Source organism: Populus alba, chromosome 1, assembly GCF_005239225.2.
Source record: "Populus alba chromosome 1, ASM523922v2, whole genome shotgun sequence".
In the NCBI taxonomy this organism is placed as follows: domain Eukaryota; kingdom Viridiplantae; phylum Streptophyta; class Magnoliopsida; order Malpighiales; family Salicaceae; genus Populus; species Populus alba.
The window spans coordinates 36554279-36581154 of NC_133284.1; the positions used below are offsets into that span (position 1 = coordinate 36554279).

General features: G+C 32.9%; 1 protein-coding gene across 1 annotated transcript; it reads left to right on the plus strand.

Annotated features, from left to right (window-relative positions):
- Positions 1-21086: 21086 nt before the first annotated feature.
- On the plus strand, positions 21087-21778 carry LOC118055276 (uncharacterized). Its single transcript, XM_035067124.2, has one exon. The coding sequence runs from the start codon at positions 21191-21193 to the stop codon at positions 21560-21562; it is 372 nt and encodes a 123-aa protein (XP_034923015.1). The 5' UTR covers positions 21087-21190; the 3' UTR covers positions 21563-21778.
- Positions 21779-26876: the final 5098 nt, after the last annotated feature.

Consider the following 26876-nt stretch of genomic DNA (forward strand, 5'->3'; position numbering starts at 1 on the left):
TTGTTGTTAACTCATATAGAATACGTTTGTACCATTTTGGTTGCATGATTTTTGGTATGAGGTGCAAAAATGTCTAAAAAATATGCTAGAAAACAATTCTACTAGGATGGAATGAAGTGACGATTTAGAAGGATTTCAGGCTGCCATACATTTGAAAAAAATACATGGGTAGAATATATTCAATACGTGATGTTCGAGCATTTCACACGATACTCACAGTCCGATGTAGGGAACTAGAGCCAACAAATTCACGGTTCGGTTACCACGTACACTAGAGGCTCTGTTCCATTCATTTCCCATGCGAAGCGAATGATAAGATTAATTTTAATCACATCTATCTTTAATTAATTTGTTGTTATTTATAAATATATTTAACTTCTAATATTTTTTCTTACAGGCTACGGCTCTTGGAGGTAAGCCAAGCCTAATGGAGATTTTTATGAAGATGCACGTGCGGAGTGAAAAACGTTAAAAAGAGGTGCAACAATTCATCAACAACCGCGCTCAATACTTTGTGGTATGTTCGTTCTACCATTTTTTTTTTTAAAGTTATTATTTTCTTGAATTGAATTTGATGATTTTATTTTTTATTTCCAGGAGACATATAACAGCTAGTTGAGGGAGATATACATGGACAATTCTTTGACCCACCTGGATTTCAATCTAGATTCATGGATGGAGGCAGGATCGTTTGGTGAACTTGATATAAATTTGGTGTACAGACTCTCTAACACTACGGTCGAGACCTTGCAGACGACCCGTAATGTCTCAACCATTGGGAGTTTGCAATCGATATCAAGCACCCAGTTTCAGGAGTTCGCAGCCTTGTAGAAACATATGACCCATCTCACTGAAAAATATGAATGACTCTTTGTAGATTAAGAAGAACTCTACCGATTGATCATGAATATGAGATCACAAATGGATGATACATGTGCACCTTCTTTTTTGCCCTATGATCCTGGGAACGACTAGCCTCCTCCTCCTCCAAAACTGACTTTGTTCTAGTTTAATTTTATTTGAACATATATATTTGTAATGAATATTGAAACCTCATTTGTATATGGTTTCCAATTGATTAATAAAAATAGTTTATATTATACTTATTTCTAATACTATTAGTGGATTCTCTAATCTTGACAATTGATTTTATCTTTTATTAATACTCACATCAATATCACATCTCAAAAGTTCTCTTCAACTCCTTTTTATTTATTGTTTATAATTTTATATAGTTCACCTCCATGTGATTCGACCACGGTCTTGCTGTGTTATTTATTACTTCGACAATTCTGTATTTAGGATAATACATCAATCTTTTAATCGTGTTCAAAGAACCACTATTATTATTATTGAAAAAAAAATCATGATTATTTATTTTCTTCTATTTATATTTCATTTGTGGTATTGAAGCATTTTAATTCTCTTTTTGGAGAGATTTATAATTAGTGGCAGAGGTTGGATTGAAATTTGGGGACCGGGGGGTTGGCAAGCTAAAAAAGATCATGGCCATGGGAATATTACGAAATATTTTGAAAATTGGGGGAGGGGCTCGTATTAATTTTCAAGGGTCTAATATAAAAACATGCCTAGACTTCAAGGATTAAAGTGATTTTATGAAAATATTGGGGACACAATGGTCTTCTCAACCATTGCTTACATGTCACCCCTGTTATGTTCGTATTGTATATTAGTATGGGATTTAAAAAATGCTTTAGAATCCTGTCCTCCAATTTTCATTTATTGTGCACTTATATTTCATATTTTCTTCTTTTAAACCATTTTATTGTTTTTTTGATAAAAATATCCTTACAATAACCAATAAGTAAATAAATTGAACAACCATAAAAAAAAAAAAAAAAAGCTGAATAAACAAACTTTTCAAAGTTTGCTTTCATTATGGGTTTTGATTTTCTTTGAAGTTATTCATGTATTTATTAAAAAAATCATGAAAAAACTATGTTTATGTTCACAAAGACTTATACATATGTGAGATCAGTTCGGCAAGATGTGGGTTTTCAAAATTTTATTAGTGTTTTTTTATATAAAATCGGGTGAAATCAAATAAAATTACGATTTTAAAACTGTTTTTACAATTTCATAAAAAATTCTATACTTCAGGCTCCAGCTCTCCAGCTCACATCAGCATGACCTTGAGTGTACCTTAAGAACTATACTTATAGCATGACGTGTCCAAGTAAAGCTATAGAGACTATATTTATAGTATGACGTGGTCAAGTAAGAATCACTTATATTAATGGGTATTTGGCAGCTAGCATAGTTTTTGTTTTGTGTTTCTAGAATTTTAAAAAAATGTTTTCAACATTAAAGAATATTTATAAATAAAAAATTATTTTAAAAAGCATTATCTACTATAATTTTATACAAAATGATCCGTATTATTCTTATATTATAATAATTAATTAATCAAATTCTTTCATAAATCAATTTAAATGATGTTTACGTGCTTAATTGTATATATAAATAGTATTTTTTTTATTTTTTTAAATTTATTTTTGATATCAACATATTAAAATGATCTAAATTTATATAAAAAAAAAATTATCTATAATTTTTTTTTAAAAAAAATTTAAAATACAAAAATAACTTTTTACTATTTCACGATCCGAGTTTATTTTATATTTTTTCATGCCGTGTTAAAAATGTATTTTTAATAACCTTGTCTTCAAGTGAAGATTTAGACTATATCTTGCTGCAAAACTGAACGTTAGTTATTAATCTTGAGGGGTGTAGTTTAATTGATCAGATTCTAGATTTGATTTTTAGATATCATCAGTTCAAGTCTTACAAATCTTAGAGCCAATAAAAGCTTATATAATTATTAACTTCAGCGTTCGTTGGATTAGTCGACGTGCATGCAAACTTGCCTGGATACCTCCGTGAACCCAAAAAACAAAAAAAAACAAAGAAACGTCAGTCGTTTGAAAAGTCGTTTGAATGTACAAAGAAACTGGTTTCATCAGTTGCAGTTTACGTGCTTGAATGTACAATCGTTTGAACTATCAGATGCATTCCATTTAGTATTTTCATCTTCCAGTGCAGATTCCTATTGATCCTTTTGCATTTGGCATGAATGCCCTCCAAAAGTACTGTTGAACACGTAGCCAACCACACTCTTGGTCTGTGTATCCCAAAATAAAGTTTGTTTTTTTCAAAAAAAGATGCTGGGAGAGGGAATTTGTTCTGCAGAAACAACACTTTCCCTCGATCTGCAGGTGATCGCGATATTGGTCCGAATATCTTTTCTCACATTCTACCAACGGTTGCAATCCCTTCTCTAGCAAGAATTCACGAAAAAGCGAGGGATCGTTCATAAAATCATCGATGGGGTCGAAAGAATTTTCCAGTGACAGAGACCAAACAGAAACACAGACGATATGAAAGTGCATCAATGGGAGAAATGGGATTCGTTGTTTATTTCTAACTTGCCGGCATGGTCTACTTTTCTTCACATATAGTTCTGATCTAATCCTGGATTCAGAAATCTTGGATAAAAAGCACTTCCACTTTTGGGCCCACAGATATATTCTCCCTTTCACAGATCAACGACGAAGATCATGAAGGAAGTAGGCGACCTTGCACGTAGATAATCATCATCTGAAAGTTCATCGATCACTTGGTGTTTAATCAATCATTAAATGAATATTAATTAATTATACAGGTCGAAAAGTATCAACATTAATCAAGCATGTAGTGCTGTACAGTATGGTAATCAAATGAGTGGTTATAAAATCCAGTTTTGCTTCATGGATCATCTTGTTAACTTGGAGCCCTACCTAGCCCGGACAAGGCCCTTTTTTTTTAATTAAAATAATGTAGTTTTGTGTTTTTTTAAAAAAAGATAATGTAAAACATAAGTCAGCTTGATTTATTAATTGATTCGCTCAACCCTCAACTTAAAAAAACCCCTTGCTTTCATATTAATGAAAAAAGGTTGATCAAGGTTGATAAAGATTTTTTTTAGGTTTAATTTTGTGTTTTTAAAATGATTTTAAGATGTTTTGAGTTGAGAAATTAATTGATTGAGGTTATAAAAATATTTATTAGGTCAAAATAGATTAAAAAAATAATTTATTTTAATCCAAAAAAATCCTAGCTTGATTTTTAGTCATCTCTTTGATGGCCAGAATCTGGAATAGGGAACAATGCAATGTTTTTTTTTTTTTTTTTTAAAAAAAATGGAGGAAAAAAATTTGAAAGATAAACATGCGAGCCTGACCTTGTAAACCCTGGCACATTAACCTATCTTTTTATTAGGCCAGGTGGCCAAACCATCCTTCTGACTCCTGTTGTAACCCATTTTTGGGTCCCCCTGAAAAAAAAATAAAAAATAAATAGCCAAAAGAGGCAGAAGCGCCCGAAAAAGTCAGAAAATTGGTCAAGGAATTTAAAAATACAAGGATTAAATTTTTGACAGTATATTCTTGAAGGATGAAAGCCCTATTGAGAAGGAAAATTTGAATTTTAGGGAGAAAAGCCCAAATTTGGATTTTTATGGGCTTAATTGGATTTTTATGGACTTAATTGGATTTTTATTTGAATTTATAGAAGATTTGATTCCAAGAAAAATTGATTTTTAAGTCAATTTGGGCTTTAATTTGGAGAAATTTAAGTTCTGGGACCAAAATATATTTTTTAGGAATTTATTGGGTCAAATCAGGGGCTTAATTGCATAAATATTGAAGTTTAAGGGCCAATTAGGGATTTAAATAAAATCCGAAACCAGGGACCAAATTGGAAGAGGCGCGTAAATGGAGGGGCTGCAATTATTCGGTTCAGGGGCCTAATTGAAGAAATTGGAAGTTTATTGATCAATTAGGGGCTCAATTGCATAAATCAGAGGCCAAGGACCAAAGTGAAAAAGGCGGCCAACAAGAGGGGCGGGGACCGAATTTGGGGGACTGATTTTGAAGTTTTAACCATTTAAATGAAACGGCGCGTTTTACCCAAAACGACGCCGTTTCATATATTAAAAAAAAAAAAAAAAAAAAAAAGAGGAAGATCAGAACGGTGTCGTTTTGAACGACACTGTTCATCTTCCTCCTTCCCCCCGTTTAACAGAACAGAAGAAGAGAAAAATTCGAAAATCTTCCCGCACCTCTCTCTCTCCTCGCCCCCACCACCTTTAGATATTGGCCGACCAGCCGTTACACCCCATGGTCCCCCACGGTTCTGCCCCTATAAATAGAGAAGAAAACCAAAAAAAAAAAAAAAAGAGGAGACCCCGAGAGGAATAGAGAGAGAGAGACCCGAGAAGGGAGGAGAGAGAGAGTGAACCGAACCGAACGCTAGGAACCGCCACAGCACCGCACGGAGCCGCCGCCCACGAGCCACGCCACCGCTGCACCGCCAGCGACCGCCTCCTCCACGCCAGGTAACTTTTCTTCTTCTCCTTCGTTTGCAGGCGTTGCCTCCTGCATGCAGAGTTATGCATGCAGGAGGCGGGGGGGAAGAAAATTAATTTCTCCCCCCGTTGGGCCAAAGGTGCTGGGCCAGCCCGATGCTGGCCCAGCCTTGCAAGTCTGGGCCAGTCCTGGCCCAGACGATAGAAGTTTTGGCCGACATCGGCCCAATTTAATTTTGGGCCGACATCGGCCCAATTTAATTTTGGGCCGAGGTCGGCCTTTTTTTTATTTTTTTTGGGCTGAGCCTGGCCCGTTTATTTGGGCCGGCCCAGCCCGAATTTTTATTTTATATTATATATTATATATTATATATTATATATTATATTATATGTGTGTAAATATATATAAAATATAATAATAAAAAAATAAAATATTTTGAAAAATCTTAAAAAAAAATATTGTTGATTTTTCTCCATATTTTTATCAAAGTTGTTTAATTTTGGTTTGTATTTTTATACCGTAAAAATACAAAACCAGTGTTAAAAAAATACCCGTTTTTCGTCAAAATATCAAAGATTTTCAGAATAAAAAATGTTTTTGCTTTCAAAAAATTTCTAAAAATTTCCTAAAAATATTGTTGATTTTTCTGTATATTTTTATCAAAGCGGATTAATATTGGGTTGTATTTTTATACTGTAAGGATACAAGCTCAGTATTAAAATACCCGATTTTCGTCAAAGCATAAAAAAAATAATATTTTTCCAAAAATTGTTTTTTGTTTTAAAACACGGCCTAGTCTCTCCAATATATATATATAAATATTATAAGATTATTTTCACACAACAAAGAAAATTTTCAAAACAATATATATATATTAGCATGCATTTTGGCTTTAATAACCAGTTTATTCAAGCCATGAGAACTAGGCCAATATTTCAAAAAATTCTAAAAAATCTTTTTGTTTTTATTTTAGTATTTGGGATTACGAATTTATACGTAAAACGTATTCCTAAGTATTATTAATAAAATTTTGGTATGGACTTTAGAACGTTTAGGATTTTTACCCGATAAGATAAAAGACCTTCTTACTGAGGAGGATTTTTTCTTGAACTATAGACAGATCAACAACTAGGAAAACACAACAACACTTTAGTTTTTTTATCAGACAATAAAACAATGCAGCTTACCTTAGGTAGGGCATATTTGGGGTGCTAATACCTTCCCTTTACGCAACCAGTCTCCGTACCCAATCTCTGAGACCAGTTAGGTTCCTAGTGACCAAAATACTAGGTGGCGACTCCAAAGAACCAAAAATAAAAAAATTCGCCAGTCGAGCCCGCAATTGATGAATGGGAATATTTTTTTTGGGGTGCGACAGAATGGCGACTCCACTGGGGACCTTGTAGACTAAGCTTTGTTTTTGTCTGATTTATTTGTGTTTTTGTGTGTTTGTTGTTAATATGCCTTTCCGTTTATTTGCATATTTGTTTTTTATTTTACACGTATTATTTATACATTGTATACAATTGTCTCATGCATCACTTGCCTTAATTTTGAAAAGCACACACAAGCCTTAAGTTAAGTGGGGAATTAGCGATTTACCCTAAGACTATTGGTCAGGGTTTAAATGCGTGAAACACCCAACTCATATCTGAGTGCCTGTTTGGTAACGGTGGGCATACGTGTCTTAACTGTTCCTTGCAACGCCCCCATACTTCTTTACGAAGAACGTCACTGGGCAGATATGAGACCCTTCAAGACCAGATAGAAAAACTACCCACTCTAACTTAATAAATAGAGCTTGTCCTTAGGTTATGTATCTTTTTGCAATATTATACTCATCGCGCATCACTTATGCATCACATTTTCATCACGCATTTTATCATATGCATTCCAGATCGTGAAACATAGGTCCCACATCCAGAGTCCACCAAACCCGGTCCAGATCAAGAATGGAAAACGAAGAAAGAGCTCAATTAGAGTCGCACTACCAGACCGAGTTGGAATCTGTGAAAAATGAAGTTTCTCGACTGACCAATCTGCTTGAGCAACTTTTAAGAGTCAAGAACGGGGAGGGAACGTCTACCCAACCACCTATAGGAGCACCATCAGTTCATGTTCCGGGGGCATCTCAGAACTTGGGGGCAGATCCAGTGACGGGGCAGCACTTTGCGCCTACCATTCCCATTCAGCCCCCTCAAGCTCACATCACTGTGGATGGGCCTTCCAATAATAGGTCCGCCAGATTTATGAACGATGACAAGATATCAGCCTTGGAAGAAAGGTTAAGAGCAGTCGAGGGAAATGACTGGTTTGACCCCATGCGAGCATCTGAAATATGCTTGGTACCAAACATCACGGTACCAAAAAAATTTAGGATACCGGAGTTTATAAAGTACACTGGGTTGGAATGCCCAAACACTCACCTTCGATCTTATTGCAATAAGATGGCTGAGGTGATTCATGACGATCAGTTACTGATCTACTTTTTCCAAGACAGTCTATCGGGGTCAGCGCTAAGTTGGTACATGAGGTTGGATAATGCCAAGATCAAGAAATGGAAGGATTTAGTTGAGGCTTTCCTTAAGCAATACAAGTTCAATTTGGAAATTGCTCCAGATCGAACGAGCCTTATGTCAATGGAAAAGAGAAGCCAAGAATCAGTAAGGGCTTATGCGCAAAGATGGAGGGACGAGGCCATGCATGTGCAACCCCCTTTGATAGAAACGGAGATGGTGACTTTGTTCGCCAATACATTCAAAGCACCCTACTATGAGCATTTAATGGGTAGCTCATCTCAACATTTCTATGATGCTGTACGCATAGCGGAAAGAATAGAGCAGGGGATTAAAGCTGGACGCATAATTGAGCCATCGGAGACAAAGGGTTTTTTTGGAAGAAAATTGAAAGGTCCCGTTAACAACTTCGAAGGTGGGTCCAATGACAAGATAACGGATTCATATAACCCACAAATACCTACCTCTCATGTGGCCCACATAAACTTTAACAAACCTTTTTCCCCTAATCGAGCAAATGGCCAGTCAAACACCCAAAACAACCACCAACGACCAAACACAAGATACATTTCAGAACAACTACCGCCATTACCCATGCCTCTGAAGGATATATATGCCAAACTACTAAGCATTGGACAAATAGCTCCTATCCCTACATTACCACTACAACCACCATTCCCCATCTGGTATAAGCCCGAGTTGACTTGCGAGTACCATGCTGGTATTCCCGGGCATTGTCTTGAAACGTGCTATGGTTTCAAGAACAAGTTGTTGAAGCTCATCAAGATAGGATGGGTGTCATTTGAAGATGCACCCAATATCAGTTTAAATCCATTGCCTGGTCATGACAAAAGTGATAGGGGATAAAGGTTGGAAAACCTTGGTCAAGAGTCGTCAATAATGAAGAAGGCGAGATCGAAGGAGAAGACAAGGAAATGCAAGTGGGGAAGGAAGATGAAGCATTGCCTCGGTTGACTTTCCACACACTAGAAGAAGTTTCAGAACGGGTTGACCCAAGAACTTCTCGTAGTTTTCAAAATGTAAAACAACTTTATTTGCCTTAGCATGTTTTTGTCATTTGCTTTTGTCTTTGCTTTTATTTTCTCTAGTGAGCATTCAGAGCTCATATTGTCAGCCAGATTTTTATGTTTGTCTTTGAGCTTACTTTTTCTTTAAATAAATGATGAGTTTATGCATTTTTTTTAACAAATTTGAGTGGTTACAAATAAAGTATCAATAAAATGGTTTAATATGAAATTTAAGAAAAGCTACCCTTGAAATACAACCTCACCTCTGGATAACATAATGAATTGATACATCACCTGTAAATTTTCTTTCAAGATAAAAATAGAGTTTATCAATCCTAAACAATGTGCATTTTTGAAAAAATACATCATTTGTCCTTTCACTCTCTAAAGAGTTTTTTGGTTGGTGGTTTTGTTTTGAGTCGGAATGGATTTCTTCTTTATATAAAAGCCCAGACTAATATCGCACCCCTACACTTGGGGCAAGACGAGATGTTTTATGAAAATTTTTACGAAAGCCTATAGATTTGAAAACCAAGCTAAAGCATTTGACAAAAGCATGACAAAGAGGCAAATACAAGTCATACATTTTGAGAAAAGGACTACTTGAAGAAAGTCAAAGACTTCTTCTCCAAGAATATAATAGGGGCACGAGAGATAAATCTAGCATAGGACTTCGAAAGCAAGTTCATGTTAAGAGGGAGTCTCATGAACTAGAAGAAGAGGTTGGGACCTATGTTTCAAAACCAGGTATAAATGCATGCATTGCATCTAATCATAAATCATTGCATATATGTTTTTTTTGGATCGTTACAGGAGGAGATCTTAACGCATTCCAACAAGATTATGGACGAAGAAAAGAATCATTGAGTTGATTCTAGAACAACAAGAAGAGAAGATAATGGTTTTCAAACCCTGCCAGCAGGAAGAACGACATCGATAGCATTCGGTAAAAAGGAATCGCGAGATGTGATTCCAAGTTGTTGAGATCGCCGGAAGGGTCTCGTATTTCAATGGAGGTCGCCAGAAAGGACCTCATATTTCAGTTTTGAATAAAAGGAATCACCAGATGGGATCCCAAGTTATTCGAGATCGCCAGAAGGGGTCTCGTTTTCGATATTCATCAATGGAGGTCGCCAGAAGGTACCTCAAATTTCAGCTTTTGTATAAAAGGAATCGCCAGATGGGATTCCAAGTTGTTTGGCTAAAGGAGATCGCCAGAAGGGATCTCATATTTCGATGAAGGTCGCCAGAAGGGACCTAATATTTCAGCTTTGAATAAAAGGAATCGCCAGATGGGATTCCAAGTTATTTGAGATCGCCAGAAGGGATCTCGTACCTCGACATTCATCAAGGAAGGTCGCCAGAAGGGACCTCATATTGAAACCATTTCTTAGAAAAGCATGGAGTTTACTAAGAATTATTCCCCCTGGGTAGGTCACCCATACAATGAGATCATCATTTTTCCTGGGTAGGTCACCCATACAATGAGACCATCATTTTTCCTGGGTAGGTCACCCATACAATGAGACCATCATTTTTTTTCCTGGGTAGGTCACCCATACAATGAGACCATCATTTTTTCTGGGGTAGGTCACCCATACAATGAGACCATCATTTTTCCTGGGTAGGTCACCCATACAATGAGACCATCATTTTTCTCGGGTAGGTCACCCATACAATGAGACCATCATTTTTCTTGGGTCGGTCACCCATACAATGAGACCAGCATTTTCTTGGGTTCGTCACCCATACAATGAGACCAATATTTTTCTTGGGTTCGTCACCCATACAATGAGACTATCATTTTTCTCGGGTTCGTCACCCATACAATAAGACCACTCTTCCTTTTTCCTTGGGCAGGTCACCCATCACAATGAGACCATATTTCTCTGGGTAGGTCACCCATTACAATGAGACCGCACTTCACATTTTTCCTTGGGTAGGTCACCCATCACAATGAGACCATACTTTTCTGGGTAGGTCACCCATAAGAATGAGACCATTCTCCATTTTTTGTTTATCTGGGTAGGTCACCCATAAGAATGAGGCCATTCCTTCCCCTGGGTAGGTCACCCAAAGAATGAGACCACTCTTCCTTTTTCTGGGTAGGTCACCCATCACAATGAGACCATATTTTCTGGGTAGGTCACCCATAAAAATGAGACCATTCTCCATTTTTTTGTTTATCTGGGTAGGTCACCCATAAGAATGAGGCCATTCCTTCCCCTGGGTAGGTCACCCAAAGAATGAGACCACTCTTCCCTTTTTCTGGGTAGGTCACCCATCACAATGAGACCATATTTTCTGGGTAGGTCACCCATAAGAATGAGACCATTCTCCATTTTTTCTTTATCTGGGTAGGTCACCCATAATAATAAGGCCATTCTTTCCCCCGGGTAGGTCACCCGTAATAATGAGACCACTCTTTCTCTTTTCCACTCGGGCAGGTCACCCATCATAATGAGACCACATACACTTTTTTTTTTTTTTTTGTATTGGTTATGAGTAAAGGAATCGCCGGATGGGATTCCAGGTTAAAAAAAGATCACTAGATAGGATCTTGGATGGATTTCCATGTTGATCAAACTAAAGTAAGAATTCAGAGGATCGCTGGATAAGGATCTCGAGATGACTAAGTTTTGATCATAGTTTTGGGGCCAAGGAGGATGGTTATAAAGGACAAAGTTTCAGATCAATCAAGCTTTGACCAGATCAGTTTCGGGAGTTCCGTTTTGGGTTTATCTTTATAACACTTACTGCGCAAAACCCATGCTCCGTAAGTATTATAAAGAGGGGGCATCTGTTGTAACCCATTTTTGGGTCCCCCTGAAAAAAAATAAAATAAATAGCCAAAAGAGGCAGAAGCGCCCGAAAAAGTCAGAAAATTGGTCAAGGAATTTAAAAATACAAGGATTAAATTTTTGACAGTATATTCTTGAAGGATGAAAGCCCTATTGAGAAGGAAAATTTGAATTTTAGGGAGAAAAGCCCAAATTTGGATTTTTATGGGCTTAATTGGATTTTTATGGACTTAATTGGATTTTTATTTGAATTTATAGAAGATTTGATTCCAAGAAAAATTGATTTTTAAGTCAATTTGGGCTTTAATTTGGAGAAATTTAAGTTCTGGGACCAAAATATATTTTTTAGGAATTTATTGGGTCAAATCAGGGGCTTAATTGCATAAATATTGAAGTTTAAGGGCCAATTAGGGATTTAAATAAAATCCGAAACCAGGGACCAAATTGGAAGAGGCGCGTAAATGGAGGGGCTGCAATTATTCGGTTCAGGGGCCTAATTGAAGAAATTGGAAGTTTATTGATCAATTAGGGGCTCAATTGCATAAATCAGAGGCCAAGGACCAAAGTGAAAAAGGCGGCCAACAAGAGGGGCGGGGACCGAATTTGGGGGACTGATTTGAAGTTTAACCATTTAAATGAAACGGCGCGTTTTACCCAAAACGACGCCGTTTCATATATTAAAAAAAAAAAAAAAAAAAAAGAGGAAGATCAGAACGGTGTCGTTTTGAACGACACTGTTCATCTTCCTCCTTCCCCCCGTTTAACAGAACAGAAGAAGAGAAAAATTCGAAAATCTTCCCGCACCTCTCTCTCTCCTCGCCCCCACCACCTTTAGATATTGGCCGACCAGCCGTTACACCCCATGGTCCCCCACGGTTCTGCCCCTATAAATAGAGAAGAAAACCAAAAAAAAAAAAAAAGAGGAGACCCCGAGAGGAATAGAGAGAGAGAGACCCGAGAAGGGAGGAGAGAGAGAGTGAACCGAACCGAACGCTAGGAACCGCCACAGCACCGCACGGAGCCGCCGCCCACGAGCCACGCCACCGCTGCACCGCCAGCGACCGCCTCCTCCACGCCAGGTAACTTTTCTTCTTCTCCTTCGTTTGCAGGCGTTGCCTCCTGCATGCAGAGTTATGCATGCAGGAGGCGGGGGGGAAGAAAATTAATTCTCCCCCCCGTTGGGCCAAAGGTGCTGGGCCAGCCCGATGCTGGCCCAGCCTTGCAAGTCTGGGCCAGTCCTGGCCCAGACGATAGAAGTTTTGGGCCGACATCGGCCCAATTTAATTTTGGGCCGACATCGGCCCAATTTAATTTTGGGCCGAGGTCGGCCCGTTTTTTTTATTTTTTTGGGCTGAGCCTGGCCCGTTTATTTGGGCCGGCCCAGCCCGAATTTTTATTTTATATTATATATTATATATTATATATTATATATTATATTATATGTGTGTAAATATATATAAAATATAATAATAAAAAAATAAATATTTTGAAAAATCTTAAAAAAAATATTGTTGATTTTTCTCCATATTTTTATCAAAGTTGTTTAATTTTGGTTTGTATTTTTATACCGTAAAAATACAAAACCAGTGTTAAAAAATACCCGGTTTTCGTCAAAATATCAAAGATTTTCAGAATAAAAAATGTTTTTTTGCTTTCAAAAAATTTCTAAAAATTTCCTAAAAATATTGTTGATTTTTCTGTATATTTTTATCAAAGCGGATTAATATTGGGTTGTATTTTTATACTGTAAGGATACAAGCTCAGTATTAAAATACCCGATTTTCGTCAAAGCATAAAAAAAAATAATATTTTCCAAAAATTGTTTTTTTGTTTTAAAAACACGGCCTAGTCTCTCCAATATATATATATAAATATTATAAGATTATTTTCACACAACAAAGAAAATTTTCAAAACAATATATATATTAGCATGCATTTTGGCTTTAATAACCAGTTTATTCAAGCCATGAGAACTAGGCCAATATTTCAAAAATTCTAAAAAATCTTTTTGTTTTATTTTAGTATTTGGGATTACGAATTTATACGTAAAACGTATTCCTAAGTATTATTAATAAAATTTTGGTATGGACTTTAGAACGTTTAGGATTTTTACCCGATAAGATAAAAGACCTTCTTACTGAGGAGGATTTTTTCTTGAACTATAGACAGATCAACAACTAGGAAAACACAACAACACTTTAGTTTTTTTATCAGACAATAAAACAATGCAGCTTACCTTAGGTAGGGCGTATTGGGGTGCTAATACCTTCCCTTTACGCAACCAGTCTCCGTACCCAATCTCTGAGACCAGTTAGGTTCCTAGTGACCAAAATACTAGGTGGCGACTCCAAAGAACCAAAAATAAAAAAATTCGCCAGTCGAGCCCGCAATTGATGAATGAGAATATTTTTTTTGGGGTGCGACAACTCCAACGCTTGGCCCTTTTCTATCTTTATACATTATTTAATTATATTTATTATTTTTTTCTCAATCACATATATATTATTGAGACACTGTGTTAGTGTGTTAATATTATTTTTAATTTACTTTTTAAATAATAATAGGTTTTTATTTAAAAATCAACACCTATAATAAATAAAAAAATGTTTTTATTCAAATAATAAAGAGATGCATCAATAAAAAAAATAAAGTTTAGATTGAAGAAATCATTATAATTCATGCATATGTTTATTTTTATAATAATTTAATTAAATAACAAATGGATTAAAAAAAAAAACAGAGTTACTCTAAAACTCATCATTTTATTTTATTTTATTTTAAAAAAATTAAATCAAATTTTAATCCGATCAACAAGTTAATACCTAAGTCAATTTCTACTCGAAATACTTTAAATCCTAGCATAGTTTATAGACCACGTCGACGGATCATAACATTGCTAAAACAAATTCGGGCATAATCATGAGAACTCCGACTTGTTTCACTCAAAGAAATTACTGAATACTGAACTTTTAACCTATACTTGCTGGTGTTCTTCGAACATTTTTTTAGATGTAATAAATTGTTAATTGAAATGGTTATATATATAAGTAGCATTAGATTATTACCATGCTCTTTTTCTAAAGAGAATAATATAAATTATATCTTGAGATTTTATTTAACAGCTTTAGATATTGGATTAAGATGATTTTTTTGACATGATATCAAAGTCTTAATGATTAAGTGGTTACGAGTTCAAATCTCACTATTCTATTTATTTGATAAAAATTAAGCACAAGATAATATGTGTATATACAAGTTTTAATTTAAAAGGCTTTTATTTAAGATAGTGTGTTAGAAAAAATAATATAAATTATATTTTAAAATTTTATTTAATTGTTTAAATTATTAGATTAATTTTTTTTTAATGTATATACAGTTATAATTGAAAAAGAAAAGCAACAGGAATTCAAGCAAACGAACAATTCCACTTGCGGTGGAGGTGCGATTTGGAGCCTGACAATCTGGTGGGATATCTTATCCTCGTGACTGGTCAAAAAAACTTTAGTACATGTCCTGGAAAAGCAAACCACCACAATCTGGTGAGATATTTCCACGCCTGCTTTCTCACCTTTTCAAGTAATTATCCATATTCATACTCTAATATTTTAAAAATATTTCTTAGGGTTACTTTAAATCCAATATAAAAATATTCCTAGGGTTTAAACTTAACAGCTAAGTTCATGGCATGCTTGCAATACAGCTATCTGCATCGGTGTTTATCTTCTTACACGCAGTCATTCGACAAGACTTCAACAGCCGACGCGGTTGTGTAATAATTGACTGCATCGTTCATGAATCATATTGATAAGTTTAAATCTAAAATTAAAAAAGTTCACACGCGTGAAACGATATTTCTAACAATATATATATATATATATATATATATAAAATTTCTTATATGATTGTGGGATAGAATTGAAGTTTTGCGATATGCCCTAACATTTTGCAAGCATATTCTATAGCTAGCTAAGGTTGGAATCATGTTCAAATTAGACGCAAAAAAAATGCTGTTTTTTTCTTGTTTTTTTTTCTTAATTAGGTTTTATAATTTTATTTGATTTAGATTTTATTAACTAGCAAAATTTTAGCTCGTATTTAAATAGTTTTGTATGTCATTTTTCATAGTAAATTATCAAATTTGATATTACTAACATTCGGAATCTATAGACTCGTAGTTTTCTCTACAATTTAAAATTATAATTTAAGGCTTGAGAAAGGGTTTTATATTCTATCTTTCACTATTTTTACATTACATGAAAAAATAATAATTTAAAAGACAGCCATAGGTGAAGGGAAATACAAAAGTGTAGGTTGTATAGTTGTAGACCAACAGTGGATGACATACAACACGCATGCATAAAACTTGCTAGTTCGTGTGTAACGTGTCATAAAAAAATGAACCAAAATAGAAGGACAGTCTAATAACAGTCTAAATTACTATTCACCCTCTTACAAAGTATTGTGCAACGGGTTTACTTTTTATTTATTTTTGGTCCCTAAACTTTTTTTTTAATTGAATCTTTCAGTTGCAAAATTGATTGCCAATTGCTTTATATTTGGTGGCTAGGGAAAATTCAAAGAAGGGAGACCAAGGTGGAAAAGGCGTTGAAAATCGATGGCATGTTTGAAGGTGGCGTGAAAAGTTCATTTTAGTTCTCCAACTTACAAAATGATATGTTTTTGGTCCCTTAATATTTTTTTCAAATTCAATTTTGTTAAAAAAACTATATTTTTATTATTTTTTAGTTCTTGTTTGTAAAAGGAAAGAGAAAGCATCACCAATTTCTTACATGAAGAGAGAAAGTTGTTGTTTTTGCCAATTCTGATAAGTAAAATGGTTGATATTAGTGCCCATGAATTTATTTGATAATATGAGTTTGATGGAGGTTGTTTAAAACCTTAATTTGCCTAAGAAAATAGATTAAAGTTGATGAAGGAAATTTTAACCCAGTTTGATTTTGTGTTTTTGAATTTTTTCTGGGTTTATGAGGTTGATAAATTAATTTCTAGATGTTCTAATGGTGTTATAAAGTTTTTTTTCCCCTTGAAATAGGTTTGTTGGGCAAATAAAAGCTCTATCCTTTTTTTTTTTTGCCACCATAATGGTGGTTAGAATATGAGTAAAAAGACAATGTGTTATTTACTTTATTAGATGACATGTTGTCTCAACGACAACTCTCTCTCTCTCTCTCTCTCTCTCTATATATATATATATATATATATATATTAAGGAATAGTGTAATGTTTTCTTATTTCTTATTGGTTTCTTGTCTCTTATCTCTTATAATACTTATCCCTAAATTCTCCTTTTCCAACATGTATGTGGCATTGTTACACGTACTGGAAGGGTTACATTTCTTATTCCTTGACTTACCTCTTCATTCACATCATAAATTTATTTTGTTTTAAAATCAAGTATATCAGTTGGTGAAACCCTATTCCTCCAAACTAAACTTTCTAGATCAAATACACTTGTTCCTAGAGCCATTCAATAAAGAGATGCAACCCTTCCAAAAAATTGAATCCTTAAAGATGTAACACAACCCGAACTACAACAGCCACTAAAACCAAATGTCCACATTAAAGAAATAACTCAATATACTAATTGTAAAGTCAAATTGTCTTTTCATCGCCACTCAACTAGTTCTAGGTTTTCATATGAATCTTTCTCATCCAGTATAATAGATCTAGAAAGAATTTCTAAAATCCCTTCTGTCATAAATACACCATACAATACAAATCCATCCAGGAAATCAACCTATGATATTTCTAATACTAGCTTCCAAAATGCATATTACACTGCAAATATACATAAACCCTAAACAACAATCTCCTTCAACCTCTCCAAACTTTTCTGCAGTCACAGAAAAAATTCAAAACGAGCTAAATGTTGACTTCAAAAAAATAATTTTTTATTGACAAAACTTATTTTTAAAATGATTTTTATAGTGATCATAACTCTGAAAAGATTTTTTTTTCATAACTTTTTTACAACAAAGACACGAGATACCAAAATATTTCTATGATTTCATCACATTACATAAAGTTAAAATCTTATTTTTTTTTATTGGTTTGAATTATATTATGCATCTAAACATCATATTACATATCCTTTCACATATGTAAAACATACATGTCCTATAATATCTAGAAAAAAAACTCATGTCTAGGAACTTGCTAGTGGTCCTTCAGTTGAATCTGAACATCCACCTTTAAGGAACCTCAAAATCACTCACAAAAACCAAATAGTTGAAGCAACTCCTTACAAAATTCTCAGTGAAGACATTACTACAAATATCAAACACATTATCCAGCAAAACAATTTTACCAATACTAACCTCAGCACCTTAAGCAAACAATCAACAAAAATAGAAAAATAAATCCAAAAGACTCTTACTAACTCTTCTAAGACTATAAGATCTTAGACCTCAAACCAAAAAACCCAGTTTTCAAACCTTACAAAGTCACCAACACAAGCCAAACATAACTCCAAAACAATAAAATGACTTTTTCAAAGCTATCAAAGACTATCTTCACCAAATTAAAGCCTCAACCCTAATTGTTCTCGACAATAGTACCATGAGATAGAACGAGACATACATAGACTTGTGATAAATTACAAACCATTGAATAAAGCTTTAAAGTGGATTGGATATCCAATTCCAAATAAATAAAAAGATTTATTATAAAAATTGCATTCGGTTTTCATATTTTATAAGTTTGACATGAAATCACGATTTTAGCAAATTTAGATTCATCCAAAAGATTGTTATAAAATTGCATTTACAGTTCCATTTGGTCAGTATGAGTGGAACATTATGCCATTTAGTTTGAAAAATGCACCATCTGAATTTCAAAGAATAATAAATGACATATTTAATGCATATTCCAAATTCTGCATAGTCTACATTGATGATGTTCTTATTTTTTTCGAACTTATTATAATAATATTTTAAACATTTACAAACATTCTTTTATGTTACAAAACAAAATGGCTTAGTTGTCTCTAAATCAAAACTTTTCTCTTTTTCAAACTCATGTTCGTTTTCTTGGTCATTATATTTGTCAATGTACTATCACACCTATTGAGAGATCCCTTATCTTTACTAATAAATTTCCTGATAAAATCCTTGGTAAACCTCATTTATAAAGGTTTCTAGGAAGTATAAATTATGTTTTAGGCTTTTATCTAAATATCAGTAGACTTGCAAAACCTCTTCATGATAGATTGAGAAAAAAACCAATTACCATAGTCTAATGAACATATTGCTCTTATTCATCATATTAAAAAACAAGTCCAAGAAACCCCTTGTCTTCATATAGTCAATCCCTTAGCTCCTAAAATATTTTTAAAAAATATATGATTCGTGTCATGATAGTGTGATAATTAAATAGAAAAAAATATATAATATTAAAGGATGATATTAAAAAAAACATTAATTGAAAAAAAAAATAGCAAAGCAAAGCACTATTCCAATGAATAGTGTTATATGAGGTGGGGCACACTGAAACCCATCCTCTTTTAATTTATAGATTCTTTGAATCTCTTTTAAACTCTGATATTATATTATATTAAATTAGATATTTGAGTTTAAATTTCATTTAAAAGATTTAAATCTTAGATGGTTTATTCTCTATCTTTTTTATTTTTTTATTTTATAATTATTCAATTCTAAAAAGGTTTTTTTGACATATATACAACAAATTATATGAAAATGAAATTAAGATAAAGAAAATCCTCATATACTCCATGTTGTCCGAATATGCCTAGTGAATAAACAAAATGACAAACATAATTGACTAACAAGTGACATATAAACCTATGAATAAATAGGTGTAATAGTTTTAGCCATTAACACTTAAATGCCACTTGATAATTTACAAGTTGACCAGGAAGATGCATTATCCAATATCTTCTCCTTATCCTCGATGACTAAGCAATTTTGTTCGAAAAATGAAAAAGTTTTTATTTATTTATTTTAACTTATATTCTTGGAAATGATACAATTATGGAATTATTAGCTAGGATATATATGAATATGCGTAGTCTCCTTTATTCCATCAAGGCAGCCCCTTTGAAGTCCCTGAAAGTGCTTCCTGCGATTGATGGTAAACCGCCTTGGACCAAAAGCTGAAGAGAAGCACACCTAAGGCAGCCTCACCAAGGTAAGGCATTATATTTTTTTGTTCTTCAAATTGGACATTATAGGAGGGATGCGGCTTGGTGCCCATCTGAGCACTGCTAGATCACCTAGTTTTTTTTTAGCACTTAAAAAAAAAAAAAAAAATAACATAATACAAAAAATATTTAAAAAAATAGTACAGCTTAAAAAGTCACATATGATACTCCAACTGTCTTCAAAATTAAAAATAGACTGACACAATTTACAATAAAAAAAAAAAAAAGAAAGCGTAGGGACAAAAACAAGACCCCGAAGTGGGCCAGACAAGTCGTCCAAACTTGTTGAATTCTTCTAGTCAAGATCTTTCTAACTATACCGGTGGTGTCATTATTGAAACTTCAGTGTGTTTTCAAGATTTTTTTTTTGTTTTTTTATTTTCTTTCTCCTCCTTGTAATTTTTGAAAAGAGAGGAGAGATAAAAAAGTAAAAAAAAAAAAGATTTTGAAAGCATATTGAAGCTCCAGTGATGATATAATTAATACCATTGGAAAGATCTCAATGATATGAATTCAATGACATTAAAGAAAGTCGTAAATAATTTTGTTATTAGAGTTTCGGTGTGTCTCTAATGTTTTTTTCTTTCTTTCTTTCTTTCTTTTCTTGTTTTTCTCTCTCACCTCTTTTTTTCTTTATAGTGACATAGACATTTGTGACTAAGGAGTAGTATATATCACCTACAACTTTTTAAATTATACTACTTTTCTAAATATATTTTTTGTAATGTGTTATTTTATCCATTTGTTAAGTGCTACAGTACAAAAATACTAAAAGAGAGAGAGAGAGAGAGAGTGGCAAGAATGCAGAAAGAAAACAAATTATTCTCCTTTATGTAATGATCCACTATGCTGCCTAATTGATAAGGGCACTTTGTCTCCCGGGGACAAATTCCCATATCATGTGTGCAGGGTAAACACTTGCAATCCCTATAAAATATATGATAGAACTCAATTCTTTTGGCAGTGGTAATTAAAAAATTATATGTTCATTGCTTTGGAAGGCATAAAGATTAATGAATTCCCATATCTTGGAAAGTGTTTTAACTGTAACTAATAACCGGAATAAGTACCTCGCAGTCCTCTATGGAGATTATGCTTTCAAGATATTTAAGCCAAGGGACCACATCTGGACTTTTCATGTCTATCTGTAGCCCCCTCCACAACACACACACACACTCACAAAACAAGAAAAAAAAAAAAAAAAAAGTAGTCAATCCCACTATTATATATATGCACCCTCTGTTCCACTGAAATAATCACACAATCTGTATCTAGTGCTTAACCTGATCTTCGAGCAAACATGGAGTCCAACCGCAAGCGCAAAGGGTTCACGAAGGGCAAGCTGATGCTGTTCTATCGTTCATCACCGAAGCCTTCCTCAAATGTACAGTACAGCAGCAAGGTTAAGCCAAGCCAGACATCTCCGACAACAGCTTCAGTGGGTTATGTTAACCGTGATTATATGATTGCTCCACAGAAGCAGGTGGTCTCATTTATAGTGCCTGCTGCAGACAACCATCGTGACAAGCTAAGCCAGTTCGACACCTTCTTCGGGGTTGTTGGTGATGTAAGTGTAGATACCAAGGCTGCTAGCTACATCTCTTCGGTTCAAGAACGCTTCAAGCTTGAACGAGTCAACTCGGAACGAAAGCAGCTTGAAGACAAGCTGTAGGGTTTAATATGCATGGATGGTTCACTCTGCCCGCTGGTTAGCTAGCTAGTCGTGAATTAATAAAACCTTGATCGTATAGTTTCATTTGTGCAGAGAGGTACTGTACATTTGTTTAAACTGAATCTTTAATTTTTAGGAATATCAGTGCATGTCTTAAGTCATCAAGGCTTCTCATGTATTACCAATAAAGTTGTGGCCAATCAGAAATTTAATTCATCCTTTCACTCTTTACTCTATGCGTTTATTTGATTTGTAACTGCAGGTGCTATAAAATATTTACTTGATTGGTTAAGTTTTTGTTTATTCTGATTGATGCATCAATATATTTTAAAATTTAGTTTTAGTTCAAGTTTATTTTTAAAAGAGTCAAAGGCAGCGATAACTTAACATATATAGACTTGGCAGAACATTTGGGCTAGACGACATGGGTCTGACTTTCTTCTTGACACAATATTATTGGATTTAGCTAAACGATAAATCCAAGTGCATATGGTTTCGGCGAACTTCTAGACCTAATATCCTTGGATTCAGCTACGCGTTGAGCTCAAATAGACGTGGGTTTAACAAACTGTCAGGCCCATCATTATTAGATTCAGTTACGCATTAAGCCCAAATAAACATGGATCTAGCGAGTTATTAAACCTAACATAATTGAGTTTAGATACGTGTTGAGCCCAAAGACCTATCGCTCTAGCGAGTTATTGGACCCTACATCCTTGGGTTCGACTACGCGCTAAGCCCAAGTACATATGGGTCTGTTGAGCTACTAGACCCAATATTCTTGGGTTCAACCCTGCAGTAAGTTGAAATAGGCATGGGTTTGGTGAGCTATCAGAGTCAGACCTAACATTCTTTGATTCAGTTACACGTTAAACACAAATACATGTAAGTTTGGAGAATGTTCTTGGATTATGTTGCATGCTGAGGCTAAACAGACGTGGGTCTAGCAGGAGATGCCCACTTCAAGAATTATTTATTTTTTATTAAACTAAGTTAATGGATTAAAAATAAGCATGAGATGCTTACTTCATGATATCTTGCTCGGTTTGCTTTATGGGTCGTTACTATAGCAGTGTGTGCAGCCTCTTTTGGGATCGTCATGTAGCCTCTCTGTGACTTTAGAATCATATTGATGAGCTTTTTTTGGTGATGAAGCGGTGTCCACGGTGGATTGACGGTGAGTCTTCAACAAGCTTTTCTTTCTTCTCCTCCCGAATACAATATTACCAACTCATTTTTTATTGTTAATTATTTTCTGTTTTACTTTATTTATTGTTGATTTTTTTTAAATTATTTTATTAATTTAAACGACATTATGGAACTCAATCAAATGAATGACTTATGTCTTAGACTTTTCTTGTTTTCTTAAAAAATATTGGTGTTGCATAAACATTTTTTTTTTGTATGTTAGGAAAATTTTGACACAACCCACAATGTAGAACAAGCACCAATCTAGTAAAAAAACTAAAAAATAATAAAATAATAAAAGATAAAAAAAAAAATAACATAGTTCCTTAAATTTATCCAAAAAAAACTTCGCAACAAATTCATTTTTAATTGTAAACTACAATAACAACAAGATTCCCATATCAACAAACATATCTGAAACCTAAACCATGCATTATCTACTTTTTTATCTAAGCCTTTTAAGTTATTCATAAATTATATCATGAGTAAATAAATAAAAAGATGCTTTTATATGATTACTTTGCTTTTTTTCCTCTTTGATGCGGTATGCTTGTTTGGATTTGTTGATTCAAAGGTGTTCGGACTTCGGATCATACTTTTTGATCTTCGTCCTTGGTCTGCTAAGTTTTCTACTGACTCATGTTAATAGATTTTCTTTATTTAAATTTCTCATTTAAAAAAAAACAAAATCATTTGAATATTTGTAAAAATAATATTCTTATCTTATTCTTTTATTCGAGATACTCGCTATTATTTTTTAAATTATGTGTTGTCGTGAATGTATCTGCTTCATGTATAGTAGGTACTCCTAGGATGTTGGATCGGGTCCCTTGCGTTTTCCTCTTCTTCTCACTATCCATTTTTCTTGAATATCCAATAGGTTTAGGTAGTTTAATACAACAAAATTGAATATTCTTCTTTTGACTTGCATGCAATCTATTTTATATAAGAATAGTCTTTTGACCTCCGTGACGCTGCAGACTGAATTATTTTTTTATAATGTTATAAAAAAATTTAAAGATGTTAAAACGTTAAGAATTTGATGTATAATGCAAGAAACATTTTAAAAATCTTGGGGCGGTGATATACTGGAATATATATTTTTAAAAAAAATATATATTAAGATGTCGATAGACTAGATTGATTCGGGCCAAACAATATTTAACTCGCTATTTAGAGCTTGATCTCGTAATAATCTTATAGAATTCAAATCAAAACAAATTTGAAAGATCAATTTTAATTAACCAAATATTCAAGGCCTAAAATTAAAAACAAAAAAGTTGATTAAAGAAAAGACTTAAAACAATAACTTAAGCAAACCTAGATTTGCGACTCATGGTATGCCGCGACCCATACCAAATTGGTTCTAGCATTAAAAAAAAAAAAGATGCTCAATTCATTTACCTCATTGGATCAATTAAGTCGGGTTAATTTAATAATATGATTAAAAAATTAGCAAAGAACAAAAAAATAAAAAGACCCTAGAAAACCTGAGTTATTTTTTAAAATTAATAAAAAATCCAATAGAGAGCCAAAAAAAAGTTTACAAATCCCAATCTCCAAAAAAACTAAAATCTTAAAGGATGAAATTGAAAAAAAATAAACTTAGAAAAAGTTTAAAAAAAAAAAACAAATGATCCTTGCTTAACACTACGCTGCGAGCCGAATATTTTTGTTTAACCTTTTAAAAAACTGAGAAGCGGACAAAGTTGATAATATTTTTTAAAAAAAATATTGAACAATCAATTTAATTTAATTAAAAATCCTTTAAAAAGGATAAATCTAACAAAGAACAACAAATTAAAAAAAAAAAAAAAAAACTAGGATAACTCGAGTAATTTTTAAAATCAGTGAAAAATCCTACATAAAGAAAACAAAATAAATGGATTATTGAGCTCAATATCCATTCAAATCAAATGTTTAATAATGAAACTAAAAAATATGAGTTTTAAAATAATAAACTCAGACAAAACTCATAAATAGCGAGTTAAAAAAACAGAGATCAAATCCTAAGACCAAATATATTAAAAGGTTGATGTGAAATGTTACAAGGCTTGAAATGAAATCCAAGAAAAAGAGAGAGAAAAAAAAGTCAATCGCCTCCAAATAAGAGGTCATATAGTAACACACATCATTCATAAAAAGTTTTAACAGTTGTAAGGAATCATAAAACAACTAGAAACCCATTTTTTGCCTCAGTGAGCCACTGCACACAACATGAAGGCTCACTTGTTGACGTATTTGTGAAATGCGCTAGCACCTTTTTTTTAATTAAATTATTGAATCACCTCGAGACCACATGATTATTGTCGAAAACAATGTGAAATAACTAATATGCCCTTAAAGTCAAGCCTAATAATTTCTTACTTCAAGGATAATAGAGTAATCATACTTTGCATATCAAAAGGAATTATAAAAAATGCCCCTAAGCCAAAGTTTTTTGGTTTTTGCTTTTAAGGAAAACCAAGTAATTTAACTATTTAAAACTTATAAAAGGACCAAAAAATATCCCCAAACAATTCTAGAACGACAAATGGCCCTTGTGAAAAGATTTTTTTACCCTTCAAGAGGCAGGATACTATTGAATGATAGTTATTTTTCCTTTATATAGTCTTGTATTCTTGATCTCTAAAAAAAATAATTAGAATCTGTTTGTTTTTGCATTTCAAAAATATTTATGAAAAAATTTATTTTTTTATTTTTTATTTTCTTCAAATGAATTTTTTTTGTGTGTGTTTTTTAATCATTTTGATATATTGATATTAAAAATAATTTTTTAAAAAAAATATGTATTATTTTAAAATATTTTCAAATAAAAAATATTTTGAAAAATAATTGCTATCATAATACCAAAAAGGCTTTTACTATATGGAAATTTATTTTCTTCAATTTCTCTCTCAAAGCTTGCCATCCATTGTTCCTTAAAAATAATGAAAATAAAACTAGAATGTAATGAGTATTTGAAAAATAATATGCATGTGAAACAATCACAATGAGAGTCCTTGGTTACTAAAAACTAATACAAAGAAAAATGAGTATTTGAAAATACAATCAAAATACTTTTTGAATAATACTTTGAAAAATGAGTATTGTAACACTCCATTTAAACAATCAAAGCACACGTAGCAATCTTGTACCTCTATCAATTGGGTTTTTTTTTTTTTTTTCTATCAATTGGTTTTTAATTCACACGGAGGAGGGTATGCATGAAAACTTAAAAATATAAAGGGATCATTTGAGATATTATGAAAATAATAAATGGTTATAAGACTTTGCAAATAGCCCCTCTAGCTACATGGATTCTGCTCACGATAATATTTTCTATTTTTTTTATTATTATTATCATTATGCTAATATAGTTTTTAGCCGAAGATTTAATTGAATTCGAGTAATATATTTTTTATGACTATTAAAGTCATTTGTTGTCAAGAAGGGTCCCCCCCCTATAATTAGAGATATTTTAAAACTAATTTGTTCATCATCAAACAAGATTAAGTTTTTTTTTTTCTAAACAATCCTAAAAACAAACATTATACATCAACTCAATATATATAATTTAGTGTACTTGTTTTTTAAGTAGCTTTTGTGGTTGTAATTTAAAAAAAATAAGTTTTTAAAAAAATATGGTTAGGCTTAGTTACTTGGATTTAGATACGTATTTGGTAAAAATTATAGTTAAAGTTTATATGCAGCAAAAAAACATATATAAACTATTTGGTTATGGTTGCTTTTCAAAAGTATTTTTTACTTAAAAATACATCAAAATAATTTTTTTATTTTTTAAAATGTTTTTATATCAATGCATCAAAATGATCTAAAAATATAAAAAAAAATTAATTTAAAGCAAAAAAAATAAAAAATTTTAAAATTTTTTAAAAAATACTTTTAAAATTCAAAAAACAAACAGAATTTTACGAAACTTAGTTAGAAAAGCATGTAAAAATTACTTTACAAAAACCTCATTTCAAAACTCAATTTTTTGATGGATCCACAATATAAAACGTAGTTTGACGCAATGCCGAACACTTAACTATGTTTTTGACATTGTAAATACAAAAACTACAATTAAATAAAGGGACCTAGATAACGTGAAATTCCTATTGTTTTAGTTTCAAAAATTCAGATA

Bases quoted from the DNA above. Each gene is read 5' to 3' on its own strand.
- LOC118055276 (XM_035067124.2), top strand. From the start codon at position 21,191: ATGGAGTCCAACCGCAAGCGCAAAGGGTTCACGAAGGGCAAGCTGATG.